The following is a 20613-nucleotide window of genomic DNA, read 5'->3' on the forward strand; positions in this document are numbered from 1 at the left end:
TAATAAAGTTTTATTTAATTAATAAAAAATTATTTTTTTATTATATTTATTACATTTATTATATTTTTTATTATATTTATACATCAAGGAAGAAAACAAACTATTAATATTAATTTATAATATTTTCTATTTTTAGTACTATTGCGAGCATTGCTGGGCAACTATTCACTCCCGCCCTGGTCGGGAATTTCACAAGCCGCTGGTGAAGGAAGGCGCGGATCGGCCTCGAGCCGTGCCTTTTCGCTGGTGTTAACCCCAGCTGCGTTGTCCCTAATAATCTCGCAGCCCTAGCTAATTAACTACCATCTCTACCAATATTCCCCACCCTCCCCTCACGTGCCCCAACCAACCCTCACCACCCCGCTCTTCCCCCTTCATATTACTTACTTATTTACCTACAACAAGAACACAACCTCAAAACCGCTATTACTATTACGCTATTACCACTCGATCGTCACGTATTACCACTACTCTACTACCACTATTACTACTACTACTACTATAACTACTACTACCACAACTACTATTCTACTACAAATTACTACTACTACTACTATTACTCCACTGTGCTACTACTTCAAGTTATACCGGTTATACTGGAGGAAGAAACCAGCCGCTGCTGCCCGCCAGTCGATGCAGACTATCGGCGTCGCTCCGACCTTTGATCTCACATCCATAATGATTTTCTGACGTGAACGACCGCACCGATGTCATCGTCGGGTCAAACTTTGTCGGGCATTCAGCGGAAGACAGTCGGAATAAAGAGAGTGAGAGAGAACGATCGGAACCACGCCAAGTCAATATCGTCGAGCCGGAAGAAGAAGAAGAGAGATATACGTCGAGACAGGATTCAGAAGGGAACGGACACGGATTCTCAGTATATCAATTACTCGTACACGTATAATCTTATCTGTCTGCGCTGTAAAATGCACCGGTTCTGTCCGAGAGATCGAGTATCTTAGTTACCGCGAGTCTCTCGAGGAGCGAGCTATAACGAGTGAGGGGGCGGCCGCCGTCGTCCTCGCACCCCGCGCCATCGGCACCGATCGTTGCTCGATCCTCCTCGAGTATTTATCGAAATCGTGCCAGCAGCGTGATTGCGATTCGAATTCGCCTCGCGCGTCGATTCTCAATCCGTCGCGAAACGTCTCTTTCGGGCTTGACTATGGCATACCGAGAGAAAACGGAAGAGTTCCTGCCTATCATTTACCCAGATTAGCGAAATTTTTGATTTCCAATCTGAGTAGACGAAGGCAAATAATTTTTCGGTGAACGAGATCCGTGCTTTCTCAGCGAATGTTTTGAACGAAACTAGTGATCCTCGCGCGATGAATGTTCGTAAGAATTGCGAATATCTTATCTGACGCGAAAATGAGTTGACAGAATGAATGAGTGAGAGAGAAAGAGAGTGTGAAAAAATGAGAGTGAGGCAGTGAGAGTGCAAGAGAAAGAGAGAGACAAGCACGAGATCGGAAATGGATATACATAGGTAACAAGCGGCGGTAGCAAACGCGGAAGAGAGTGATAGAGAGAGGATAGAGACGACATCGAGAGAGGCGAATCGTTCGCATTGGATGTTAATCGATAATGAAAAAAACCACGCTTCAAACCGCTGTGTATTAGGTAATTCTCTGTATCTCACACACACAGTCTCCTCTAGTTATTAAGAACTTATTAAAAATATGTTACATAGGTGCGTTGTGTAATGCGTTTTTCGTGCGGATAACGTAACCGCGCGCTCGTAGGGAGGCACTTAAGAAAATGATTTTTTACTAATTAACTTATTCAAGTGAGAGAGAGGTAGAATAGAGGAAAACAAGCGCAAAGAAGAAACATAAATGACGGGGAAACCGAGGGTTTAGAGGGAAGAAAAAAAAATGTGTCACTTAGACGATAGAAGAAGGGTTGTAAACGGAAACCGTTGAAAATGATGTAGTTCAATTTTTGATGCGCGCGTGCGTGCGTGCGTGCTTCGGGTGTTGTTCGGGCCTGTCTAGCCTAGTCTAGCCGTATCGGATTCTCTGCCAATATTTTCCCAAAATCGGTGCGAGCAACCTTTGCGGGAAATGAAGCGAACCTCGCGCGCGCGTCCGTCTCGTAAAGAGAGTCGGAGACAGACAGAAAAAAAATCGGCCCGCTATTCGCTCGCGGAGAAAGAGGAACAAAATGCGCGAGAGTGTATAGGACAAATTTTACACTCTGACTTTACTACTTTATGTGCAATAAACGATCACTCTCTGCGCGATTTTCACGAGAGACGATTAGCGAACGCGAATATCCACGAAACCGCGTGCGCGATTCTCCGACAATGTTCGATAATAAGTGGAACGTATCGAATATCCACGTCTATGAGCCCGTACGTTCCTCTTCCTCGGGAAACGAGCAGCGTATCGCGCGGATCTTTTCTAGGATGGAAGGGGGGGAGGGGATATCGTTTTTTGAAACCAAAGTAGCGATATAAAAACCGTGATTCGCATAGACGGGAAATTAAATCAGCGATATATCTAGAATGATCGTACCTAATTACTCTCTTCATACGTCCGATAGATGATTGGAAAGTGTCGCGGCGCGTCTTGAAGGGTCGCGTTTCACGTGGAACACTATTAATAGATTCGTATATTATATAGAGTCGTATGTTGTCGCTCCCTGTACATACATACCGAACCTCCCTCTTTTAACCAAGATTAATCAATTAACTGGCGTTTATTAATCGCGACCGCGAGTGTGCACGTTTCTTAATCCCTTTGAAAATAAACGAATTTCTTCGCTGGGTGTATATAATCAAATGCAATTGCCGTAGTTCAAATAGAGAGAGAGAGAGAGAGAGAGAGAGAGAGAGAGAGAGAGATGAAAGCGAACGAGGAAAGCTCTCACCTCAATCGAGACGCCGTGTTTATCGCAGATTATGTTCTCGATGGTAATAGGAGTCTCTTGGGCAAATCGGAGGATCTCTATAATTTTAAGCGTGACGCTTCCTTACGCTCGTCCTCTTGCCGAATTCGACAGTGACCCGGGCACAGATCTAATCGATGGGGTTTTTCGACTCGTTTTACTCGCGAAACATAGCTTCCCGAACCGATTCGATGCCATTAGAATCGAGAATATCCCGGTCACGATATCTTTGGTACATAATGTAGAATACTTTTGATAACTAATCAATAGAAAGGAAGTGAGCACGTTTAGTGTTTAGATACCGGATGTTGGTCACCTTCGAGTGACACTTTTGTTATGCAAAAGAGTCTTACACAATACTTTCGACAATAGCCGGGTCATTCGGTCGACAGTATCTCTTTCTCGAGACGGTCAAAGGTCGAGGGCTGGGAAGCGTTGTGCTCGAGATTAGTATGCAAACGTTGTGTGTTCCGCTTCGTAGATGACAAAAATAAAGCCACATTCTGTAGCAGCCAGCAGTCGGAAGACGTAGTTTAACCTCGCATGACGAGTCTCTCTTGCGATACTCTTTTTCTGCACACGTATCGGACTTCGTGCAATCCACAATGTAAACACGCATCACACACGGCATGATATACACACACACACACACACATACATACACATATACAGGCGATTATACGACCAACGGATCGTGAATCATCGTCGCGTGCGACTCTAACGAGGAAGGGACAAAAAAAAAGTGTAATTTCCACATCTATATATACACATATATATTTATTTTTTTGGTACTCTTTTTTGTATATATCTTGTCTCGCCGTGTTAGAGATTAGGCGGCGTTTATTAAGGCACCGCGTGCGTGCGGGGGGAACCGCGTTATCATATATAAGGTGCGAAGGCTAGTAAGAAGCGGCCGCGTTCAACGACGACCCTCCGTCCCTTCGTCTAAAAAAAAAAAAAAAAAAAAAAAAAGTTATTCGACCCGCGAAGACGTGCATTCAACGTGGACAGGAGTCACGTGTAGTGGAAAAAAGAAAAACCAATAAGATAATGAGGAATGCGAGGAATAGAGAGAAGGGAGGCAAGTATAAGCGATTAAACATTGGCAAAGACGAGAGTGATGTCGATCTGTTAACCCAAAACAATGTGAGAGAAACAATGGATAAAATGAGTAACAAATAAAGCCGCGAAGGATAGAGCAGGGGAAGAGGAAAGACCTCGACCACGACTCATTGAATGTGTCGCTCGCAGTAAAGGTTTCCGAGGAAGGGAAAGAGATTGGCTAAAAGGGCAACCATTAAGGGTATATAATTGTACACATATAAATTAGTTGATATAGAGCAAATACATTGAATTTTTCTATCCGTTACTATCGCAATATTCTAAATAGACACAATTGATCTTTTTCTTACGCACTCGACAAAAGTTGAAATCAATGCGAAACGGAGAACGGAGATCACACGAGGGAGACTTGAGAAGAGAACGCGATCTGGGGAAGGGAGCGAAGAACACAAAGTGAAATAGGCGAATGCGAACAGTTAGTTAGTGCAATTTTACATACGAGTCACCATTCTCGTAAATCGTGCGAAAGAGAGAGAGAGAGAGAAGAAGAATAGACCAGAGGAAGTAAGAAAGAGGAGAGAGAAAGATAGAAAGAATGAGTAGGAGAGAAAGGGAGCGAGCGAAAGGGAGAGATAGCGGCATAATCTCATGCGGCACGTGCGGAGATTAAAGAAATTGAAACGCGAGCCGCGATGGGGCATATCGCGTGTATTTATCGCGGACAAATTTATATATATATATATATATATATATATATATATATATGTATATAAGAAGGCACGCCGGTGTTATACGTGCGCGTGTGCACGCGAACTAGCGCATATATATTAGGCGAAAAATTTTCTTAACCCACGCACTTTTCGCGAACACGCGAGATCGAGGACGCTCGTGCGCGGCCACACACACATCTACACACACACACACACACATATACACAAAAACATATAGAAAGCATACACGTATACATACAAAAGACACATACATACGAACCACACACTCCACTAATCGATCAATATAATTGTGTAGCGAAACTTACCTAGGTACCAATTCACCTAAATCAATTGATAACTAAAAAATTATATATATATTGATATATACATATTATATACATATAAATATATATTATATATAGAGAGTAGCGTCATGTTCCAATACTTGAGTGAACGAGTACTTGGACGAGGACCGAGACCGATTTTTCTAGACAAATTTTTCTATAATGTTCAAAAAATGGATAAAACGCGCGAAAAAAAGAAACGAGTGAGCGAGAGAAAGGAGGACAAGACGGAACGTCGCTTTGGATCTTGTTCCGATAGTGCGAACGCGCACACGTAAATGAAATACACTTAATCTTGACTTAAAAATCCACATGTAATAGACATATTCAATTACAAATTGCAAAGACCTAGCCTCGAGTACACGATTTTTTATTCTTTAAATTACTCCACACACATACACATATACACGAAAAATAAACGCAAGTGTGTGATCTTTTTTGTGTCATACACAAGTGCACAAAGAAATCGTAGAGATTTTCACAAATGTGCGATCTTTTTTAAATCACAAACACATTCTTTGCACGCGCGTACACACACATACATACACATACATGCGCGTTCTTTACACTGTGAGCTACGGTCATGTCTTTATGGATGTCTAGCTAAATGTTCAACCTCACTGTATGTGTACTCGGATCGTTTTGCAGGTTCCGATCCCCTTTTGATCCCATTCCTCCCTTCGATTGATATTCTCCTATCCTTTATTCCGGCATCGTATACCTCTTTGTGCGAAACACTTATTTTTGTGCTAGCGATATTTAAGACGCAACGAAGGGGGAGAGAAACATTAGATGTATTCCGTATTAAAGGCGTATGACGTGTCGACACTCGCCTTGAGATTCTCGGGAATCGACTAAGATGATCTCGCTCAACCAACGCGAAAAATTATAATTACGATGATCATGTATTCCGAATTTTTACAAAAAAATTTTTCCTTTCTTACAACATAATAGATTCTCAATTCAATCTAATCGTCAATGTATTTTAAATTTGGAGATGGGAAATACGCTCACTATTATATTTATAATCATCAAAAAAGATTAAATTTTTTTTCGCGTTAATTTGTAATTTATACTACGTCGATTCCCGCGGGTCTTTATTCTAAGCCATTGTCGGATAAACTTTTCAAAAAGTCAAGGGTTTGGTGCAACAAAAGCGTAAAACCAAAGTACGCGGGAATAAATTTCCTTCGTATTTATAGAAATAAAAATTATTTCAAGATATAGCATAAATATATGAAGCTAGTTTTTGAACAGAATTGAGACAGAAATTGTAAAAAATAATTTTAAAGCATCTCTTGAGAATTTTTGTAAAATAGAAACTTCAAGAGATTCTTGCGTTAAACCCTTTACAACTCGTGTCTCTGCAGCAAAAACGTCCAATTTTATTCAGAGAATATTTTTCATTCGCGGCAATATTTCTTTTATATACCGAAAAAGAAAACAAAAGAACGGAAAATCACAAGATGCCCGCATTTTTTTGATACGCGCGAAATATTTTACCGAAAAATTAGAAAGACGGATACGTTTAAGTGAATTGATTGTTATTTCCAAAGAAATCTCACTCTCATTCCAATATCTCTGACAAAAAAAAAATGTGCCGAAACATGCATGTGCAACCGCTGAACACGAACGATATCAATTTATTGAAAGATAACGATCGATGAAATTGGACGGAAATGTTATCGCGAGACCGGGACCGATTTTGGGGAAATTTTTGCATAATTGTTTATAGATGTGATATGAGTCTTGATATCTTTTCTTAAACAAACGTTTTGCTAATTAGAATTTGTTCTATTTAATATTTGAGTTTGTAAATTAATGAATTACTGTATTTTATGATATTTATAAGACGCGCTGTTATATAGTTAGAGTTTGAGCTGCCTTGTTTTTATTACTTGATTATCAAGCAATTTCAGATTTTTTTTCTCTTGACGTACGCTTTAAGAAAACGCGAATGATGTGATTCACTGTAACATTGCTAGAATACGTCGACCGGAACATTCTAGCGTGTGAGTGACGTGAGATAACGTTGGACAGCGATTTATAAACAGCACAAGTTTATGAAAGATTTATTTTATACGAAATAAAATTTCACACTTTATATATTTTTTATTTGAATTGAATCGAGGAATTATTTGTGATTAATACCTTCAAATGCATTTTCTCACCGCAGAAGCAAGCACTTGGCAGATTTACTGAAATTCTGATTACCGTAGAGACTCAAAAATCCGAATTCAAGAGTTTTCGTGTGCGGCGAGGAAAAAGGCGAGTACAGAGAAAAAGCAATATAAATCCGCGACACTGATGACGTAACATTGTACGCGCATATGTGCACACGACCATACAACATCCAACTCATATACACAAACGATACACATATACACACACAATCAAATGCCCCTGCGCAATGAATAGAGAAACAAAGTAACCGCAAAACTATACCCGCAGTACGGAGTTAACGTTTGAGTTATGCCAGTAACAAAAAAATAACAACAAAATAATAATAATATGTTAGGTGTGATTCTTCACCTCCTTTGTAATATGTGTGATAAAGCATAATATATAATAATATAATGACAATTATATATAGATTAAATATATATTATATATATAAAAGTACACTAATATATATAATTGATAATAATGATTGAAATATATCTAATATATTGTGACAGACTTTGAAAAAAAAGAAACGGGATGTAATTGAAATTAGAAAAATGAATATCGCGCGACACGACAGTAAAAAGCGAGAGAAAGAGCGCGCGCGCGCAAAAGAGAGAGAGAGCACATGGAAAAAAGACAAGTATCTAATATCTAATTAATCAGACACGCGCGCGTAATCGCATATGTGGGATTGCGATTAGGCCGATTTCGGTTCACTCGAGCTCAAGCGGACCTACTGTCGTTCAAGTAACGCGCGTACAATTAAAGAGCGTGAAAAAAAAAAAACATACATTGATAAAAGGAAAAAAAAAACGTGGGAGGGAACGAGTAACAATGGTAGTCATTTACGATAGATTTGTATTTTTCAGTGTTGAAAAGTTTTTTATACCGCTGTTATATTCTTGTCTAAATATCTTAGTTCAGAGAAGTTTGCGCGAGTGCATGTGTATGTGTGGAACGTTTCTGTGTATTTGCATGCGCGGGTCCGTGTATGTTGTTTGTGTGTATGTGTGCGAGCGAGGAGGTAGCGTCGCGAGAGAGAGAGAGAGAGAGAAAGAAAGGGAGAGATGGAAATGATCTAGTGAGAAATGTGTCGAGAAAGAAAGAAAGGTGATTTATATCTGTAATCACAGAATCGACGACGAGACGTACATCGGTGAAAAAGCGTATGCGTAATTATATGCATAAGTTTTCTATCGAAACGATAAGTCCTGACGCAAGGACTCGTGGCGTTTAATTTCGAAGGAAATCACGAATATAAAGAGAGAGGAATAAAAAATATTGAGTCGGAATTTTATCAAAAGAGAAAAAATAAATCCGATTTTCACGATCCCTTGCGTAGGACCTTTCGCGAGACGCGTCTTTTTGCGAGCTTTACTTTGCACGAGAGAGATCTCAAGTAACGATTAATTATGGAAAGAGATTAAAATCTCGTGGAAAAGAAAAGCGAGAAACGTGCGTGACGCATAGGTAGGATCCTATACTGCTCGAATCATTATGCGAGAGAAAGAGAAAGAGAGAGAGAGAGAGAGAGAAAAAAATGTAAACCGCGTACACCTTCTGCTCACCCTCTGATGTACCGTTTTCCGAGTACGATTTAATTAATTTTTATTTTTTTAAATAAAGTTATTATTCTTATATTTTACGAGATGCTATTAGATAAATCTTATATAGCGTTTTGTAATTAAGCGACCATAATCTTTTTGCTCTTTGTGTTTTCTTTTTATATGCATATGCACACATACATATACATATATGATCGAGTCAGAAAAAAAGAACATTTTTTCCATTGTGTGATAAAATTTCTTACAAAATCGTGCTAACAGCTACACATTACGAATGATCACTTTCTTCACTTGATCACGTGTACATATGTATTGTGTGTATGTGTGAGTGTCTTGGTTCAACGTGATAACAGTGGATAATTTCACTCTTTGAAAAATCTGACAAAAGATCTTGATCAAGAATTAAATTTAAATTAATTTCCTCGAGTTCTCGAAGAGATGAATTAGTAGTCGCTATTGCCGATGAAGCGAACCCTTCGCGTTTATGTACACGTAAGAGATGACACACACACACATACACAGAATCGAGATCAACATCTCGCTGTCGACCGGCGCCGACGTGGGAGGCGACGGACCCACACACATGGGCCCCGTCGCGTCTCGCCGATGTAAAATGAATTTTGTAAATTTTTATTAAAACATCGCCCGTCTCTCCGCTCTTCCGCGTACGCGCGAAACCGCGTCGGACCGGTTTAACGAGATTTCGGTTTCGAGAGCGCGTAGGTGCCTTTTTTTTTAACCGCCTCCGACGAGTCGAGTAGACGCCGCGGAGTGCCTTCGCCTTTTCCTGCATTACACGAATTGACGAACGTCGTTGACGAGAGGAGTCGGCATCAATCGCGGCAACGACGACGACGGTCGATTCTCACTGTTAGTTCGAAATATTATTATTCCGCAACTATCGATATTGCGATTTATATACTGCGATTTATCACTACGATTAAGATTATTCGTATTATTATTACTATTACAATTATTATTATTATTATTATTATTATCATTATCGCCACTATTACGATAGTCATTATTATAGACATATTTCTCTTACGTACCAAAGAAGTAGAATACGTTGAAATACGTATGCACCGAGAATACATACACATACACTCCCAGTTACACACACGCGCGCAGACTCAAGATGGATAAATTCGAAGACCGAGCAAAAAATCGTGAGACGAGAGAGCTTCGTCGGCATCGGAAACCTCATCGAAATTCTCCTCTCGATCCCGTTGCGTACGCCAGTCAGTTTTTGTTGCCCGGACGGAGTCTTAAGCGCGAAATCTTGGAAATTTGTTCGACGATAAATGCTTACGCGATGCGAACCTATCCGAGATGAAGGGAGATTATGTCATCCTGTCTCGATGCATCGATGGGATCGCGCTAAGACGATGCAGAGTTCTCGAAGAGTTCAGAAGAGAAATGAGATATATATGTATATGTCTAAGGTGGGGATTTTATAAATTAGTCTTCTTGTGTGTGTATTAAATTCTTGAAGAATGATTTCGAAAGACGATGTAAAATCTAAAAGTCGCGCTTTTGTAATCTGATTTATCACGCGTCTTTTGGATCCTCGCGTTATTCGGTATCTTAGCGAACGAAACTTTTTCTTCTTATCCTTTTATCTATTTCCTACATTAATCGATTATAGTACACGTTGAGAGAGCGAGGCGAGGCCGCCTTTGTGCTCGCGGCTCAGCCGATCGCGCGCTTGTTAGTATAATTCGAATTATTAAAATATGTAGTAGACGTGCGTAATATACAAGAGAGAGAGAGAAAGAGAAGCAGAGCGGTAAGCTTAAATAATTTCTTGAAGCGTGAAGGTAACGCGACAGGAGTAACGCTAATTAGCGAGCAGCTGGGCGTAGTGCAATGAATTTTGTGTAAAATGGTAATGAGGGGAGAACGAAGTGCACCGCGCGCGATAAAGCGACGGAGGATACGACGACGTTCGTCCCTATTTTTCATTTTTTTTTTCTTTTTTTTTTTTTTTTCTTCCTCCAAGGCGACAATTCCGGAAAACGGATGCGCGCGAAAGGATAGCGAAATCGGAGCGGCCCAGTGTCCCAGAGGCGGGCAAAACGAAGAGCGCGGTGTGCTCTCGGAGAAGAAAAAGAATTGGGGAGGGAGAAAATCTCAATCTCGAGATTCCCGGGGGCCGGGGATTGCACCGGGTCAAAGCGATTGACTCCTCTCTTCGCGTCCCTTCCTCTCCCCCTCGTGTATTAGCGATTCGCTGTCCCTTTTTAGATGATAGTGATCCTCTCTTATCCGTAGAACACAGAGAAACGGAGAGAAGGTGAGAATTGAGTTGATTATCCTCGGGCTCGTCGATACGCGCCCGCAAATTTGGCCGACGCGAGCCCGATTAGTCGAATTACTTCTATACGAGGAAAAAGTGAAAAAAAAGCAGATATATATATAGTGTCCCTTAGGTGCGAAAGTAGCGTGTTTTTTAATACTATCTCGAATTTCTACGAAACCTCGATTATAGCGAATCCTGTACCTGCATCAACTAGAAAAAAAGAAAATGAAAGGAACTCCCGCGACGACGCGGGCGGTTTTTCTTTTTTTTTTTTATATATATATATATTTATATATAAAATTGTGCCGCGTCGAAAGGGAGAACGAGCGTTTCGCCACCGTGTATTTCGTCAAGTATTTGTAGAATCGGCTTATTGTTACTAATCTTTAATATATTTAAGATATTATATATAAATATATATATTATATATATAGATATTGTCCTAAAGCGTGTAATTGTGAATACGAATATTTCTATGATCTTGTAATATATAAATTATATATATGCAATTATACGGGAAAAAAAAAATCGGAGATGCAACTTTTACGTAATGAGTTATATAGTTACCACCACGCATCGGAATTATTACCGCACCGCATATGGGCTAATTTTCAGGATGTTTGTATGTACGTGTGTATGTGTTTCTCTCAGTGCGTGAGCCGTCAGGCTCGCTAATAAAATGTCTATTAATCTTCCGCATGTGACACGACGTCGTATGCATGTGAGTGTGTATCTGTATATATACATATATATGTTTTGCCCACCTCTGAATAACCTGGCTATAATCTGTCCCACGCGAACGCGATTCTTCTTCTTTTAAAAAAAAAAAACATCTATATCTTGGAAGAGTAAATTGATAATAATTCATTAAAAAATACGAGTTAAAGCCGAGAAATCGAATCAGGTGGCAAGTTGCTTGTCTCTTGCAATAAAAATTTATAGACTTGCGCGCGTTTATCTTTTCTATTAACTTTTATTGAGAAAAACTATAGAGTATATATTATATAATTTTCTATTTGATCTTCTATAGGACTTTGTATAAATTAGGCATTATAAAAAATCCATCGAGTGAAACTTAATTATTCATACGTTTTCCTCGAAGAATCCAGTTTGAAATTACTTTCTATTTTTTTGTCGTAAAATTTTATATAGTGGATATCACATTCTCTCCGTTTGCACAACAAACGATATATTTACTCGTGTTTTGCGTGATCAATCTCGTTTCCAGATTTTGACGTGTTTCTTAAGAAAGAAAGAGAGAGTGAAAGGTATAAAAAGAAATATTCTTAAGAAAAAAAGAAGGCTACGAAAATTTCAATATTCGAAAAAACTCTTACGATTAATTAAATGTTTTAACGAGATATATTTCAAATTTTTAAGAAAAATAGATATAAATGGTATTTTCCCAAAGCATTTAAAACATATTATAAAGTTTCAAAATTAAAAGTTAAATGTTCAAAAAAAAAAGGATAAACTATTACGATTAGTTACGTTTTTCACGAGATATTTTAAATCTTTAGAAAGAATAGACGCGATATTTTCTCAAAGCATTTAAGATATAACTCGACTCTCAGAGGAGGAGTCTGAAAGCTCCAATGTCGACGAAATTCGATGGAGATAGCAAAATTATCGCGGGATTACATCGAAGAGACGATGATCCCGTGGATATAGCGAATGACGAAATATCTTTTAGAAAGCGTAAGTCGTTGCGTGCGATCAGGCTAATCGCGACGATTTCGCGCGAGACAAAGAGATCTTTATACAATCGATCGATATATTATTACATGTACACGGAATGCATGCACGATACACAACGGCGAAAAAAATATTCGCGCGTGTTACACTATCATAGACACATTCCCGATACATTCGCGACACAATCACACGAAACACACGACACTCACGTGTTACTTCTTATTTGAGTGATATGACGATAACTAACGTAGTCGGCTCTTCGTTTTTTTAACGTGTACATTTTCAGAAGATATTTGAAATTTTGTGATTACACGTATTATAGATTACGGGGCATAGAAGGGAGAAAAAGAGAGAGAGAGAGAGAGAGAGATAAAGTGATGAATGCAAGAAGATGAAAGAAGAGAGATTTGAAAGAAAGATAAAGAGAGAGAGAGGGAGTCTCGAAGAGAAAAAGTATGCACGATGCCGATTTATTGATTATCCTTAGCAATTAGCGAGTAGCGTATCAATATTGATATATAGAGATATTAAAATGATAAAAAAAAAAATCGCGAGCGCGCCCGCGATCTTATAGTAGAGAAAATAAAAAAAACAGCAGGGAGATATATATATATATATATATATATATATATATATATATATATATATATGTAATAAAAATAAGAGAAAAAAAGAAACGCGGCGCGCGATCTCGTTGCTAGCCAATTTGCTCCTACCAGTCCTTTTTGTACCAGTTCTTTTTTCTAAATAATCTCTTTATATTGTAATATGTATTCTATATATGCTTAGAAAAAAATGAGACTTTTGTATCAAACACGCGACACTCGATGCGCGCGTCCATTATGAGACACGAGTTAAATTAGTAGCGAATTTTTTACGACCACCGAGACGATCAAGAGATTCTCGTCGGGTCGATTGATGATCTTAGCTCATGAACGTAGGCGTTCCTTCGATGCTACAATCGCGACGAATAATAATAATGATAATTAACGATTATATATAATTATATAAATAAGAATAATAATGATCACACACATACACACACACAACATACACACTCTTGTGGATGAAACCTTCGGACAGACGGGAGGATAAGATTTCGTTATCGAGGCTATAATTCATCCATTAATCGTTAACTGTCGATCGGACTACCGTGAAATATCGCGGATCGTAATTCGATTACGTTTGAGGTGACACATATGTCTAAGAAAAATGTCCGAAAAGTTAGAACATCTTTTACGGCATTTCTCTAAAAATTTGTGTTGTCCATAGAACTCTGCTCTACGAAAGCAACATATTCTCGATAATAAAAAATCTAGGGTGTACGTGAAACAAAGAGAAGACACATACACACACATATCCGGTGAGCACATTTTCGAAGGCGCGCAGAAAATTGGGCTGTTTTTTTTCAGCGGTTGAAATTATCGTAATTTCTCGTCGCAAATTCCTATCTTTGTTTGAAATAGCGAATTTCTTTCATTTACGAGAAATTTCGAGGCGTGTTGTCTTCAGAATTCTTCGAAATCGAATTTTAAAGATCGATCAACGATACTTTTATGTATTATTACTCGATTCCATCATCTCGCGAAATTTGATTTCCATAGAAATTATATTGCTTTCAATCGTTGACATTTTCAGCTCACCAATATTTCTAACGATGACGAAGAAATAGGGCGAAGGGGGTGGGATCGGGAGAGTGTCGAGGGGAACAAACGAAGCAGCCTTTTTCGTGCATTAGATATTTTTTTATATAACCGATCGTGCGTTTTGTGCGAGAAAACACTTGCGCGATTTCTCGACACTGCGTTTTTCGAGACAATGCGGGGGGAAACGAAGAGAGTCTTATGAGAGGAATCGGACGATATCTTGATGAAATGATATTGGTGTACATGTATGTAAGAACGAATGCAAAATGAATGAGCCGTCATCGTAAGGATGAGGGGAAAGAGAAACGCGATAATCTAGGACGATGATTTTTTACCTTTTTCTAAAATATGTCAATCGATTTAAGGTGTTAGTAGCACATGTTGATGTTCGATATAATCGCGGATTTCGAAAGCGAACGCCTGTTTGGCAGAATAAATAATTTCACGCAGCGTGGGTGAGGAATTAAAGAAAGGAATGCATGCAGCGGAAGCAGGAGAGTGAATGCGAAGAGTTTTAAATTAATCGTGCACATACATAAATAGCGAAAAAATATATCACAGAAATATGTATGTTTAGTTTAAAAATATGAGGAGGAGGGGGATTATATGATGTTTAATTAGTAGTTTTTTTTTTATCGTGGCGAAACGTAAATCTTCCGGATCTCATTTTTTAAAAAGCGATAATTTTCGTAATTCTCTCTGTTTTTGTGTTCATATTCGTGATCACGAATTTATTTCGTGAACGGAAGTGATGGAAGTGACTTTAAAATGCGAAGATCAACGATCGCGTTATTCATGCGATTAAATGTAGCAACTAAAAGCGTTCTATATTAATATATTTCTCGCGTACGAGACGATAGCATCGCTGATATATCCTTTCAGAAGCTCCATATTTGAACATTTTACATTGTCACGTATAATGGAACTATAATAACACCCACCGTGTCACTGAACATATTATATGAATATAGTAGGCTCGATGGATTATATGGTTGCGTGTGCATGTGTGTGTATATATATATATCGAAAGAGAGAGAGAGAGAGAAATTATTTTTTAAATTTTATTTAAATCTATGACTTAACCTTTTTGTGTTATTGAAATTATTATTTTTGATAGTTATATTAACAGGCGTTTTAAATTATTATCTATTTTTCTGATTAACAAGTACTTTATTAATTTAATAAATGAAATACGACACAAATATCTCACAACACAATATATCTATATATCTTATAGTAGTAAGTAGTAGAAAAAAACCTTCTTTTTTTGTCATCTATTTGTCGCTATATTGTTATTTACTCTTGATGTTTGTATTAATATGCGATCTATAAATCATTATCGCTATCTTTTTACTTTTAATAAAACTTTAATAATTTAAGTAATTTAATATATATAAACGGAATATATTATAAATTAACAATTATATTTTATAAAATAATATCTCTATTTTTTTAATTATAACAAAAATACTTTATTAATTTATATAATATATAAACAGAAATACACTGTGTATAAATTGTCGATTATATTTTATAAGAATATTTTATAATGTAAAATATTTTTTATTTGTACAAACTATATGTTACACAAGACACGAGAATCTCGTGAAATGGAAATAGAGATGCATCGTATATTATCGTGCGACTATGTAATTTTCGAGCTCCCGTCATTGTTAACTATAGCGCAGTATTATTTACTCATGGAGAGACGGCCATCTATTCGCATACTCTTCGATCGAGGAATCGTGCAACTTGTATTACCGAAAAAAAAAAAATCGCGAAGACGATCCATTTGCATCCCGATTCTCAGACCCGTTTTCTATTAATTTTGCAAATCTTCACTCTTTGTCGGTCGCATCTTTTGATCACTCCTGTCTCAACTAACCTGCTCAATTTACCCAATTAACTTTTTAGCATCGTTTGTACTCGTTGTTGGAAGCGAGAACACAATATCTAATAATCGAAGGGATATTCTTAAGCAGCAATAGAGCATAAGCGCCCCCTTTTTCGATTTTTTCCACATACTTTTCCACTCGCACGTGTTTAGATTCGAAAAGAACATATTCTCGCGATCCCTAATGATCAAAGATGGATCTAGATTGATCTTTCGAGTTAGCCACTTAGCGACTTTTGTCAACTTTGAGGACTCCAGATCTAGATTGAGAGCGAACTATTATAGTTTTAAAGAGTCGAAAGATCCAAGATTAAAAAGAATATAAGAAAATAATTTTAAATTAAAATTAAAAAGATAACCAATGGTGATAAAATATTAAAATAACTTTAAAAATCAGAAAAAAAAATTTTACGACTAATATCCACTTTTTTTCGTAAAGATTTACTTCAAGACTTAAATCTACACTGTGGTGGAAAACAGAATTTTCGACTTTTTCGTACTATAATTAGCCTCTCACGAAAACCACAATAGTTCACAATTAGTCGGAAAAAAAATTTAAAATCCGCTCATAATATATACAGGCTCACCGACGCGTAAATACACGTGATCGAATCGCGAGCGCTAAAGAGACGATGTATATTCGCTTCGACAGCGATTCTTCGTTTTTCTTTCTTTCCTTCGAAAACGATTGTTCGAGTCCGGAGAAAGCCGACGAACCATAGGAAATATTAATAGAAAATTGAAAAAAAGAAACGAGAGAGAAAGAGAGGGAAAACGTGCAAAGTATTCTACGAAAGCCACTGCATCAGGCCAACAAACCAAGCAACCCACGCAATATATCTCTTTCAGGATCGACAGAACCTTCGTAAATGTAAAACATAGTCGTAATCGTTTGATAATCGTAGCTTAATTAGCGTGTAAACACATAATAGAGTTTATTTTTTGGTCGCAGAATATTGTTATAAATATATTAGCCGAGAGCGCGAGAGGAACATTTATGTGTGTGATCGTATGCGTATTCGCGTGTGTATGTGAAACGAAAGAAAGAGAGAGGGAAAGATATTTGAAAACGAACATAATGGAAATGATCTGTAATCGGGTGTGTGTGGAAATAACGTGTGATGCTGTGTACGTGTTTCGTGATGCGTCTCACGTTTAATTCAGCGTGTGAATGTTGAAAATTATTAAAAATTGTGTGTGCGATTCCCCGCGCGACGATGTCAAACAGCGTATTGTTGTTTACATAAACAACGATTCTCGCGATCGAGATCTTTCGCAATAGCGTGTTTAGTATACGGTAAACGCTAATGTCGAATCGCGCGTGAATGATGATGAAAAAGAAAATGTAGGATGAATTATTCTACTAAGATTAGCGCAAGCTTTAGCGCTCATCGTATGCGAAATACGACACTGAAAATTCTATAAAATTCAAATCGAATTCTAGCGAAAAAATAATTTGCGTTTATGGAGGCGCTCCGACGATATTCGACAGTTGAAATTTTTTCGCGTTACCGCGGATCGATCGCGATTTTTAACGAGCGTATTTAACAAACGCTCGTTTTTAAATACGAAATATCGTGTTAATGTCAACGATCAAGCTCGATGATAGTTGGCGAACGTATTCTCGGTCCGAGTTCCCGCGCATTTAGCATTAAAAAATACGATTTTTCTGGCTCGCGTAAATATATCTAGCAATTTTTCGTGTTCCAGATAAATAAAGCGCGGAACGTATTTCAAATTAAATACGAAAGGAAAGTGGAATCTCCTTTTCCTGCGAACGGGAACGTTTGCCGCTCGCTCCAGCTGATCGTTCGAATCGTGCGGAGGATATATATCGTGGCATTAATAACGTTAAGATATAGTGGGCATATAAAAGCGAGAGAGGCCGTGATACGTGTGGTTTCGCGTAAGATAAGTTCGGCCTGCTGTAATCGCACCGTGCGAATCGTATCTTATACGTAAACTTTTTATCAAACGCTTTTTTGAAGATTTTATCGAATTATATACTCTTCGCGAAAGAGATCGGAAGTCTATTTTTGTGCGACCTTTCCAATGGTTTGTTGGGAGAGATATCATTGTATTTTTATTAATTTTTAGGATTGCCGATCCCACGTTATTAGATTTAATAGTAATATTTAATAAATTTTCTAGCTCTTTCATAGCTAAAGCGACCACGATATAACACGATGCGGTTGCAGCAGGGCAGAAAATCATCTTTACGCTGATATATATATGCATATGCATAAATGTATGTACATATAAAGAAGTGTATAGATTTACGAAAAATAGAGTGTGAGGGAGAGAAACATAAGAGTGAACGAGAAAGACAGAAAGAAAATGCGAATAATAGATGAACAGAAGAGAGAACACTGTTGTCAACTACATGCAGAAGATAGACCATTGTGACACGATATTTTATTAATGACAGATGCGTTCAGAAGTGAAAGAATTTGGAGGAAAAATTCTAATTTCAAAATATTGTGATATTGCAATAATTTTGATATTGTAATAATTTTTAATAGGAAAATTTGTTTAAAATTTGAAAAAATTTATTACCATTATCTTTATTAATAAAAGAAGTATCGGGCAATAATCTTGTCAATGTAAATTTTTTAGCTTGATTCGTTAATGAATTTTTTATATAAACATATTCTGTATGTATATATAACAGTGATTGATTAGATAATAATTATCAATATTATTAGAATATCTATTCTCAATTTTAGAAAATAAATTTTTTAGATAAGAAAGAGAATATGTGTGTGCGTCTGTCATTAAGCAAATAATTGGCGATAATGGGATATTCGGTGTTCGTGTATATGTATGTAGGCAACGATATTAATATTTATTAATTATTGATGCGCGCGACATCCTGTTGGGACGGTTTTCTACAGAGAAAAAGGCTCCTTTGGGAAGTCATTCGCGGCGACGCGTTCCGACCCATCTTGTTGGAACAATTTATCAGTAGGCTCGTACTTTCAAGCTCGTTTCTCGGTCACATGTATACATATACTCACACATAAAACACACACACATACACATACACTATTATAATTACTCAAAAATAACTTGTACTATGTAACTATTACTATTTTTATGAATTTTTGTACATTTTTCTAATTATTTTGTATAATAATCGTTAGCGGAAAGAGAGAAAATGGCAGAGTCTGGTACCCACTTCCCCAAAAAAGTGTTCAAAGCGGAGAAAAGGAGCTACATCGACGACGAAAAGAAACGTAGAGAAAAATGATTTAAAAAAAAAAAAGAAATTTCGGTGTGTGAGTGTGCGAATGTTTATGCGAGTCGTGTGCGAACGTATGCGCGCGATCGTCGTGTGAAAAAAAAGAGAGAGATAGAATGACGAAGAAATGCAAAATAGCAAAAAAGTATGCGAAGGGAAGAGAAAATAGCATGCACGAAATGTTTTGTGAAAGTAGAAAAGAAGAAAAGGAGAGAGAAAGAAGAAAAAAAAAAGGAGGGAAAGAATTGCCGCGATTGTCGACAATGTAGTCCACCGTTTGTCTGTGTAATCTTGTCTTAATCTGTCTCCTTGTCTGTCTGTCGGTTTGCCTGTCTGTCTGTCCGTACTGTATTTTACCGGGGGAGGAGAATTTGTTAAGATCCTAAAGACATAGCGTTACTTTTTCTCTGGATCTATGATGCGACGACGATGACGATAATGATTTTTATGTTTTGTATCAAACGAAAAACGCGCGTGTGCGCGCGCGATGAGATTTCTTCGCAACAAACCTTTGTTAAAGGTATATATATATCGTAGAAAAAAAAGGAGAGAAAGGGGAATAGAAAGAGAGCGATACCGACCGAAAGGAAAGAGAGAGAATGAGAGGATGCAAAAGTAATATTGGGGAAATATTATTAAAAAAAAAGAACAGTTACGTGATGTTCAAAATGATAACGATAAAACAATAAAAGAGAAACGGTAGAGGCGAAGCGTATTCAATTCCGCGGCTCTCGATAAGCAGACGCTGCGAAAAGTCGGAAAAAAGATGTGTGGAAAAAAAAAAAAAGATCTACTTCGTATTTGATGACGTGTTTGTTATAATTATAAGAGTCACCTTTTCTTTTTTTCTCGAAATGAAATGCTATAAAATAGATCAATTCTTTCATGGATATACGGAGTGTCTCCTGTTGCTTTCGTTCGATCCGCTTTTATATTCCATTGAGAAGTATTAAATTAACGAAGGGCTCGGAGCAAGGCTGGCGTGAGAAGTCTCGTCATTTTAGTAAGAATTTGCTTCTGCTACGATTTAAAATAAATCGGGCGAATTGTAGAATCTCTACTTGCTCATAATTATATCACATTCAGTTTATTGTTG

General features: G+C 37.6%; 1 protein-coding gene across 1 annotated transcript in view; it reads left to right on the forward strand.

Annotated features, from left to right (window-relative positions):
- LOC126850181 (cytoplasmic polyadenylation element-binding protein 2) overlaps positions 1-19545 on the forward strand; it is a 137310-nt gene extending 117765 nt beyond the window's left edge. Inside the window, exon 8 of the mRNA XM_050592889.1 lies at positions 137-19545. Coding sequence (XP_050448846.1) covers positions 137-253 — 117 coding nt within the window. The 3' untranslated portion in view covers positions 254-19545. The remainder of the gene's footprint in view (positions 1-136) is intronic.
- The last annotated feature ends 1068 nt before the right edge of the window (positions 19546-20613 follow it).

This window comes from Cataglyphis hispanica, chromosome 6 (assembly GCF_021464435.1).
Source record: "Cataglyphis hispanica isolate Lineage 1 chromosome 6, ULB_Chis1_1.0, whole genome shotgun sequence".
In the NCBI taxonomy this organism is placed as follows: Eukaryota; Metazoa; Arthropoda; class Insecta; order Hymenoptera; family Formicidae; genus Cataglyphis; species Cataglyphis hispanica.